We start from the raw sequence: 10,302 nt of genomic DNA on the forward strand, positions 1-10,302 counted from the left end.
TTCCACATGCTATGCTATGACTGTTTTTTGACTTTTTCGACATATTATACAATTACTTTTTTCGACATAATATACTATGACTTTTTATTCCGACATCTTATACTATGACTTTTTTTCTACAGGTTATACTATGACCGTTTTTCACTTTTTTCGACAGGCTTTACCATGACTGTTTTTTGACAGGCTATACTATGAATGTTTTCGATATGATATGCTATAACTAAGACCGTTTTTTTACTTTTTTTGACATGCTATACTATTTTTTTTTTTTTCAACATGCTATACTATGTCCGTTTTTCACTTTTTTCGACAGGCTCTACAATGACTGCTTTCGACAGGCTTTACTATTACTGTTTTTGACATGCTCTACTATGACTTTTTATTCCGACATGCTATACTATGACTTTTTTGCCATACTATACTTTGACTTCTTTGGCATACTATATTATGACTTTTTTTTTGACATACTATACTATGAGTGTTTTCGACATGCTATACTATGACTAATTACTTTTTTGAATAAATTGTTCAACATTCTATAATACATTTTTTCATGACTTTTTGACCTACTATCCATTTTTGGGTGGGATTGATTATGAAATGTGTTTCTACGATATATTATTGGGTTTTTTATAACATGATCTATTATACTGTGACTTCTTCAATGACATTTTTTCAAACCGGCCGATCAACAACAACAATAAATCATAAACATTCCACATTTATTGTCAAAATTGTTGAAATATTTATTCAATTGACAACTCAAATAAGAATTTTTTTTGAAATCTTTAAAATAGGGGGGGGGGGGGGGGACATACATTTTGCTTATACAAGAAAGAAAGAAAGAAAGAAAGTGAAGAAAATGCTTTTTTGTGTGTCTCTTTACGTGTGTTGAAAATCTGGAACATTCTCGTATTCCTGCTACCGTTGAACTCACCACAGCTCTGCGATGCGTTCAAAGAGCCTCCGGTGAAACGCCTCCACATTCTGCATATGGTCTTCAGTCTTTTGTTCCTGTTGTGACATTACTGTATGAGCCCTGATTGATCTGTCCGTGTAAAAAATATGAAGGACTTCTGAGCCAGTGTTGTCTTCATGTGAAGAGAGACTTGTTGAGGTAAACACAGAAATGGAGGCTGTAGAGAGGCTGCACATGCACCAACCAAAGCAGATGAAGCAGAAGGGCTGGAGGAAGCATCACATGTCTGTCCTTTTATAACAGCTAGTTGTTCATGTGTTTGTTTTCTTCTCCCCAGTTCTTCACCAGGAAGTCGGAAAACAAGATGACAACACTGAACATTGAAGCAGAGTTTTATCTCCATTAACTTTGATGAAAAGTGTGAATAACATTGAAAGTGTAATAGTTATGAGCTGATCACATGGACTGTATGTAAGAAGGCTGAGTGTCATAACTGTTCTTACTGTACGTTGTGTTGACAGATGACACACCCGGCCTCTCACATGAAGATACACTTGTGGAATGCAGTAGAGCCTGAAAACTCCTCCCTGTGTCTCCTGCTCTCAAACACAGTGAGCTCCACCTTATCAAGGTATTTGCTTGTTCCTTCTCCTTCACAGGTCTGAAGGTCTAAAGTACAGGTATAAAGAAGATGCTGTGTAATGAGGGAGGTGATTCATCATTCACTGTAGCAAGAGAACACACAGATTTTTTCTGTTCAGAGAAAGTTAAACTATTTGACAGTCGTTGTTACTGAGAGGTGAAATGGCGCAGAAAGGAGTTCCGCTGGATCGGGAAACCTTCTCTTGTTCCATCTGTCTGGATCTACTGAAGGATCCGGTGACTACTTCCTGTGGACACAGCTACTGCATGAACTGTATTAAAAGCTTCTGGGATGAAGAGGATGTGAAGAAACTCCACAGCTGCCCTCAGTGTAGGCAGACCTTCACACCGAGGTCTGTCCTGCTGAAAAACACCATGTTAGCAGTTTTAGTGGAGGAGCTGAAGAAGACTGGACTCCAAGCTGCTCCTGCTGATCACTGCTATGCTGGACCTGAAGATGTGTCCTGTGATGTCTGCACTGGGAGTAAATGGAAAGCCATCAAGTCCTGTCTCGTCTGTCTGGTCTCTTATTGTGAGAAACACCTCCAGGCTCATTCTGAATCCCCTGCCTTTGAGAAACACAAGCTGGTGGACCCCTCCAAGAAGCTCCAGGAGAACATCTGCTCTCGTCACGATGAGGTGATGAAGATGTTCTGCCGTACTGATCAGCAGTGTATCTGTTACCTCTGCTCTGTGGATGAACACAAAGGCCACGACACAGTCACAGCTGCAGCAGAAAGGACTGAGAGGCAGAGAGAGCTGGAGGTGAGTCGACTAAACATCCAGCAGAGAATCCAGGACAGAGAGAAAGACGTGAACCTGCTTCAACAGGAGGTGGAGGCCGTCAATCGCTCCGCCGACAAAGCGGTGAAAGACAGCGAGAAGATCTTCACTGAGCTGATCCGTCTCATGGAGAAAAGAAGCTCCGATGTGAAGCAGCAGGTCAGATCCCAGCAGAAAAGTGAAGTGAGTCGAGTCAAAGAGCTTCAGGAGAAGCTGGAGCAGGAGATCTCTGAGCTGAAGAGGAAAGACGCTGAGCTGAAGCTGCTCTCGCACACAGAGGATCACAACCAGTTTCTACACAACTACCCCTCACTGTCACCACTCAGACAATCTACAGACTCGTCCGCCATCGATATCCGTCCTCTGAGCTACTTTGAGGACGTGACGGCGGCTGTGTCAGAAGTCAGAGATAAACTACAGGACCTTCTGAGAGACAAGTGGACAAACGTCTCACTGGCAGTGACTGAAGTGGACGTTTTACTGTCACCTTCACAAGCAGAGCCCAAGACCAGAGCTGAGTTCTTAAGATATTCAAGTGAAATCACACTGGATTCAAACACAGCAAACAAATATCTGTTATTATCTGAGGGGAACAGAAAAGCAACATTTATGAATAAACAACAGTCTTATTCTAGTCACCCAGACAGATTCACTTCATTTCATCAGGTTCTGAGTAGAGAGAGTCTGACTGGACGTTGTTACTGGGAGGTGGAGTGGAGAGGAGGAGTTTATGTAGCAGTCGCATACAAGAATATCATCAGAACAGGGAGCTTGAATGAAATTGTGTTTGGATGTAATGACAAATCTTGGGCGTTAAATTGTAACAAAAACAGTTTTACATTTTGGTACAACAAGATCAAAACTCCCGTCTCTGGTCCTCAGTCCTCCAGAGTAGGAGTGTACCTGGATCACAGAGCAGGTATTCTGTCTTTCTACAGCGTCTCTGAAACCATGACTCTCCTCCACAGAGTCCAGACCACATTCACTCAGCCTCTCTATGCTGGACTTTATATTTATAATGAACTTTTTTTTTGCTCTGATGAAAACACTGCTGAGTTCTGTAAACTAAAATAGTCAGAAGTGATTTAAGGAACAGCAAATTCATTTTTGTGTTTTAATCCTGAAACTCATTTTGTCTCCATCATTGTCGCTTAATTGCTGATTGTTCTTCAGCTGTCAATCAAACATTGTGGGCGGTGCTTTGACGTCTTCTCATTATCGTTCTGTAAATGTTTGAGTTTCTTTAGGTGGAGCTCCTTTCTGTGTCTGTATAGCCATGGAGGCTATCACTGCTCATGATGATCTTTGATGACCTGAACTGATATTTCTCTTCATGAAAATGTAAACTGCTCTGAGGTTTAAATGTTTGATAAATATGAGTAGTGATGTATTTGTTACTTGTTGTTTCTCTTCCACTGCATGGCTCTTAAAGAGAGAAATCACCAGAGCTTCTTTTATCAAAGATATTTAGTTCTCAACACTCTTTGTAAAGATTTCTTCAAGTGAAATTATCTTTATTTTCTATAACAGATGAAATGTTGTTCTTGTTGTTTTCTTAATCGTTATACAAAAGAGGTACTATGATGTATTATATAACTAACTATTATGATCAAAATCAATCAGTAAATCATTCATTAGTCTCTTTCACATAAGTGAGATTCTGGTCAAACAAATGTATTATGAGGATGAAGTGAATGTGTTCATGAAATCATTGAACAAGAGTCATTGAACAGACTTCACTGATGGGATGTGAACAAACTGAAGGTTCACATGATGAATAAAGTATTTCTTGATTCAAGAATGAACAAAGTCTTTTCTTCTTGTCTTATTTACAGGGTTTCATACAAAGCTGATGGAGAAAATGTGAAACTAATATGAGAGTATAACGGTTTAATGTGACGTTCTTTAAAAACAGAAATACATTTTACTACTTGTTTAGTTTTGGTAGACTAAATTAATTATCAGTGAATTACTATGTATTCATGTAAACGTTTAACTGATTACAAGAATCCAATTTACTTGACTGTGATTGTGGAGTTGGTCTTCTAGGGGTTAAAAATATGATGCATTTATAATTAACTTTAAATTCAGGGTTAATCACCTTCAACAGTGAACTTCACTCATATTTGTGAGCTTTCTCAGGAGCTATTTGAGCTTTTAATTTGGATATTGACTTGAACAGTTTTCTCAAGTCACAGACTTGCATCTCCTTTAGAACAAGAACGCAGCATGTGCACAAGTGTGAAGGTGAAGAAGCAGAACTCACCGATACTGCAGAAGTTAAAGCTGTTAGGAGTTTTATTTTCTCTCACACGCATGTTGGTCCTCAGAACAGAAAACGCATCTCAGCATTTCCTCCCAGAGATTTAATCAGATGCAGAGTTAACAGTTTATGGGATTAAGAAGAAAAACAGTGTGTAAAACTCTGAATCCATCCACACTGTTACCAAGAGCTGAGGAAGGGACACCACACGACTGAATAGCTGCAACTGAAAGTCGTGTGTTACCAAGAACAGACTTGACAGATGTTCCATTTAAAGATGCAGATGTGACTGTTTGTTGATGGCTCATGTCAAAATCATCTAGATGGTACAAATGCAACAGGATAAGCAGTAGTAAGAAGTGATACAGTTTTGAAAGCTGAACCTTCACCATCACACTTATCTGCACAAGCAGCAGAACTCATTGCTCTGACAGAAGCATGTAAATTAGGTCAAAATAAGGTTGTGAATATCTACACAGACAGTGACTATGCATATTCATGCATACATGTGTTTGCTCAACAGTGGAAAAACAGAGGCATGGTGACATCAACTAACACACCTTTCACACACAGAGACTTGGTCTCACACTTGCTAGATGCAGTACAGTTGCCTCAGAAAGCAGCAGTCTGTAAATGCACAACACACACAACAGCAACTGACTCCATTTCAGCAGGGAACCACAGAGCAGATGAGGAATCTGAGAAAGCTGCACAGAAACCACATGACCAACGTCCTTTTGAGGTGCAGCACTTAGATCATGAAATCTTAAAAGACACGCAAACAAATGCACCACGACAAGAGCGTGCCGATTGGAGAAAACAAAAGTGCAAAATAAACAACGATGGCTTACAATGTTCCTATATCATCAAAGGGGGGCTTGACAGAAAAAGTTTGGGAACCGCTGTCCTAAGCAGTGGAGCGGAACTTGTAGCCTTGGTACAGTTGGTGATGCCATTCTATGCATTGCCCACGGATGGCGCCTCCCTGCGCAACCTGCTAGAAACAGACCACCACCATAGGAGTGAGAGGTCAGCGCCATCTGACAGTTTCAGTCGGTCTGTGTACAGAGATGACATCGGGTCCCTAGAGGAGAGCCTGATGAATACAAGGCCAGAAATCAAATTGCTGCAGGGTTTGAATCAGTACTGTTTTGGTGGGCAACAATTAATAAAAATGTTGATTGGATTAACTATATTTATTATAACCAACAGAGGTTTATCAACTACACTAGAGATGCTGTAGAGGGGTTAGTAGACATGCAGCTGGCGGAGAAGGGAGGGGTTTGCAAAATGTTTGGTTCATGATGTTGCACTTTAATACCTAACAACACATCACCTGATGGCTCAGTGACGAGAGCACTGCAAGGCCTGACTTCACTGTCCGAAGAATGAGCAGAGAATGCTGGAATTGATGACCTTTTGGTAGAATGCTGGAATCATGGTCCGGCAAGTGGAAGAATTTGGCCTTATCACTGTTTATTTTGCTCTGTGGCAGTTGCTGTGCTCGCTGTTTGTGGGTGTGGTCTCCTCCCTTGTATGAGAGGCCTCCTACAGCGGTTGATAGACGCTGCACTAACTAAACAGTCTCTGGTGGACCAACAGATTCCCCAAACCGACGAAGAATATGATACTCCAGGAGGACTGGTTCAACCTGGTACCAACCCTCTCCATACTCTGTTATGAAGCTTGTTTATCACTGTGTATAAAAGACAGAGACTTAGAGACAGATCTCTGAGCAGCCACGAGACGCATAACTGTATGTGCTGAATCCTGCTCCTTCTTGCAAGAATAAATCTCCTGATTAATGATTTCTCACTTGGTGTCGAGTAGAATTTTTCCAACAGTTTCGTCCTGAAACGATGTTTCTTTATGTCCGAGGAGAGCTGAGAGGAGTCTCCGTCTAAAGAGGAGTTAAGAAAGTGAAAATGTGCAAATCACTGAACTTAAATTATTACACCATAACCAGTAGTGGAAGAAGTTATTCTGATCTTTGTCGGTTTGTAAAACACAACATTGAAAGTTGGCTCCTCCTCCCTCTCAACAGCAGGTGAAAGACAAACCCTGATTCACTCTCATTGTAGAACGAGCTTTGTCCGCTTGGCGTCTCGCCCCGCTGTGTGTTTTCTCAGTCGTCACTCAACCAGTGAGTGACTCAGGTTTTACAACAGCTGGAATATTTTAACATCAACAACAAATTAAAAATGTCTAGATTATATCAGGTCCTGTCATGAAGTCATGAAATGAATAAATGTGAATCTTGAAACGCTGCTTTGCATCAGGATCATATCTTGAAACTCAACTCTTTTGAGACAAATGTTTAAAAGTTGATAACTCTTTTGTCAGCCAGCTGTTTTTAAGCAGTAAAAGAAAACTGAACAGAATGAGTCTTTTGATGGCTTCATGTTTGTCTATAACTCTTCCTCTGAGGAGACAAGAAATATTTAACAACTACAGAAATGAAATGTTCTCAACCGTGGAGCAGGTTTTAACCGAGGCTCTGTTTGTAAATGAGGAAACAAAGTTCACATTCACAGCGCTGCTCCTCTTCCTGGAATGAAGCACAGCTTGATAACCCCTCCTTCTTCCTCCTGCTCTCAAACACAGCCGGCTCCACTCCGTCCACAGATTTCCTGGTTCCCTCCCCTTCAGATCTACAGTTTTATAGATGGGTGTAACCAACATGGTGGTGAAGCGATAGAGCTGACAGGCTCCATTCACTGAACAAACACATGTTGTTCAGATCAGAGGTCAAAGCAGAGTCGCTTCTAGTGAAGTGAAACTCAGACAGTCGTTGTTACTGAGAGGTGAAATGGCGCAGAAAGGAGTTCAGCTGGATCGGGAAACCTTCTCTTGTTCCATCTGTCTGGATCTACTGACGGATCCGGTGACTACTCCCTGTGGACACAGCTACTGCATGAACTGTATTAAAAGCTTCTGGGATGAAGAGGATGTGAAGAAACTCCACAGCTGCCCTCAGTGTAGGCAGACCTTCACACCGAGGCCTCTCCTGCTGAAAAACACCATGTTAGCAGTTTTAGTGGAGGAGCTGAAGAAGACTGGACTCCAAGCTGCTCCTGCTGATCACTGCTATGCTGGACCTGAAGATGTGTCCTGTGATGTCTGCACTGGGAGGAAACAGAAAGCCATCAAGTCCTGTCTCTTCTGTCTGGCCTCTTTCTGTGAGAAACACCTCCAGCCTCATTATGACGCGACTCCATTCAAGAAACACAAGCTGGTGGACCCCTCCAAGAAGCTCCAGGAGAACATCTGCTCTCGTCACGATGAGGTGATGAAGATGTTCTGCCGTACTGATCAGCAGTGTATCTGTTACGTCTGCTCTGTGGATGAACACAAAGGACACGACACAGTCTCAGCTGCAGCAGAAAGGACTGAGAGGCAGAGAGAGCTGGAGGTGAGTCGACTAAACATCCAGCAGAGAATCCAGGACAGAGAGAAAGACGTGAAGCTGCTTCAACAGGAGGTGGAGGCCGTCAATCGCTCCGCCGACGAAGCGGTGAAGGACAGCGAGAAGATCTTCACCGATCTGATCCGTCTCATGGAGAAAAGAAGCTCCGATGTGAAGCAGCAGGTCAGATCCCAGCAGAAAAGTGAAGTGAGTCGAGTCAAAGAGCTTCAGGAGAAGCTGGAGCAGGAGATCTCTGAGCTGAAGAGGAAAGACGCTGAGCTGAAGCTGCTCTCGCACTCAGAGGATCACAACCAGTTTCTACACAACTACCCCTCACTGTCACCACTCAGAGAATCTACAGACTTGTCCGCCATCGATATCCGTCCTCTGAGCTACTTTGAGGACGTGACGGCGGCTGTGTCAGAAGTCAGAGATAAACTACAGGACGTTCTGAGAGACAAGTGGACAAACGTCTCACTGGCAGTGACTGAAGTGGACGTTTTACTGTCACCTTCACAAGCAGAGCCCAAGACCAGAGCTGAGTTCTTAAGATATTCAAGTGAAATCACACTGGATCCAAACACAGTAAACACAAAACTGTTATTATCTGATGGGAACAGAAAAGCAACAGTTATGAATAAACATCAGTCTTATTCTAGTCACCCAGACAGATTCACTACATGGTATCAGGTTCTGAGTAGAGAGAGTCTGACTGGACGTTGTTACTGGGAGGTGGAGAGGAGAGGAGAAGGAGTTCATGTAGCAGTCGCATACAAGAATATCATCAGAACAGGGAGCTCTGATGAATGTGTGTTTGGATTCAATGACAAATCTTGGACGTTAGATTGTGACAAAAACAGTTTTACATTTTGGTACAACAAGATCCAAACTCCCGTCTCTGGTCCTCAGTCCTCCAGAGTAGGAGTGTACCTGGATCACAGAGCAGGTATTCTGTCTTTCTACAGCGTCTCTGAAACCATGACTCTCCTCCACAGAGTCCAGACCACATTCACTCAGCCTCTCTATGCTGGACTTTGGATTTATTCTGTTGGAGCCAATGCTGAGTTCTGTAAACTAAAATAGTCAGAAGTGATTTAAGGAACAGCAAATTCATTTTTGTGTTTTAATCCTGAAACTCATTTTGTCTCCATCATTGTCGCTTAATTGCTGGTTGTTCTTCAGCTGTCAATCAAACATTGTGGGCGGTGCTTTGACGTCTTCTCATTATTGTTCTGTAAATGTTTGAGTTTCTTTAGGTGGAGCTCCTTTCTGTGTCTGTTTAGCCATGGAGGCTATCACTGCTCATGATGATCTTTGTTGACCTGAACTGATATTTCTCTTCATGAAAATGTAAACTGCTCTGAGGTTTAAATGTTTGATAAATATGAGTAGTGATGTATTTGTTACTTGTTGTTTCTCTTCCACTGCATGGCTCTTAAAGAGAGAAATCACCAGAGCTTCTTTTATCAAAGATATTTAGTTCTCAGCACTCTTTGTAAAGATTTCTTCAAGTGAAATTATGTTTATTTTCTATAACAGATGAAATGTTGTTCTTGTTGTTTTCTTAATCGTTATACAAAAGAGGTACTATGATGTATTATATAACTAATTATTATGATCATAATCAATAAGTAAATCATTCATTATTCTCTTTCACATAAGTGAGATTCTGGTCAAACAAATGTATTATGAGGATGAAGTGAATGTGTTCATGAAATCATTGAACAAGAGTCATTGAACAGACTTCACTGATGGGATGTGAACAAACTGAAGGTTCACATGATGAATAAAGTATTTCTTGATTCAAGAATGAACAAAGTCTTTTCTTCTTGTCTTATTTACAGGGTTTCATACAAAGCTGATGGAGAAAATGTGAAACTAATATGAGAGTATAACGGTTTAATGTGACGTTCTTTAAAAACAGAAATACATTTTACTACGTGTTTAGTTTTGGTAGACTAAATGAATTATCAGTGAATTACTATGTATTCATGTAAACGTTTAACTGATTACAAGAATCCAATTTACTTGACTGTGATTGTGGAGTTGGTCTTCTAGGGGTTAAAAATATGATGCATTCATAATTAACTTTAAATTCAGGGTTAATCACCTTCAACAGTGAACTTCACTCATATTTGTGAGCTTTCTCAGGAGCTATTTGAGCTTTTAATTTGGATATTGACTTGAACAGTTTTCTCAAGTCACAGACTTGCATCTCCTTTAGAACAAGAACGCAGCATGTGCACAAGTGTGAAGGTGAAGAAGCAGAACTCACCGATACTGCAGAAG

General features: G+C 41.2%; 2 protein-coding genes across 2 annotated transcripts; both read left to right on the forward strand.

Annotated features, from left to right (window-relative positions):
- The first annotated feature begins 1,651 nt into the window (after positions 1-1,651).
- Positions 1,652-4,145, forward strand: LOC137890623 (tripartite motif-containing protein 16-like). Its single transcript, XM_068734782.1, has one exon. The coding sequence runs from the start codon at positions 1,724-1,726 to the stop codon at positions 3,416-3,418; it is 1,695 nt and encodes a 564-aa protein (XP_068590883.1). The 5' UTR covers positions 1,652-1,723; the 3' UTR covers positions 3,419-4,145.
- Positions 4,146-7,391: 3,246 nt separating this feature from the next.
- LOC137890628 (tripartite motif-containing protein 16-like) lies at positions 7,392-9,823 on the forward strand. Its single transcript, XM_068734793.1, has one exon. The coding sequence runs from the start codon at positions 7,417-7,419 to the stop codon at positions 9,094-9,096; it is 1,680 nt and encodes a 559-aa protein (XP_068590894.1). The 5' UTR covers positions 7,392-7,416; the 3' UTR covers positions 9,097-9,823.
- Positions 9,824-10,302: the final 479 nt, after the last annotated feature.

Source organism: Cebidichthys violaceus, unplaced genomic scaffold (genome assembly GCF_023349555.1).
Source record: "Cebidichthys violaceus isolate CVI_PGR_0920_01 unplaced genomic scaffold, fCebVio1.0.p SCAF_67, whole genome shotgun sequence".
In the NCBI taxonomy this organism is placed as follows: Eukaryota; Metazoa; Chordata; class Actinopteri; order Perciformes; family Stichaeidae; genus Cebidichthys; species Cebidichthys violaceus.

Excerpts from the sequence above, each read along its gene's own strand:
- LOC137890623 (XM_068734782.1), top strand. The coding sequence starts at position 1,724 with ATGGCGCAGAAAGGAGTTCCGCTGGATCGGGAAACCTTCTCTTGTTCC.
- LOC137890628 (XM_068734793.1), top strand. The coding sequence starts at position 7,417 with ATGGCGCAGAAAGGAGTTCAGCTGGATCGGGAAACCTTCTCTTGTTCC.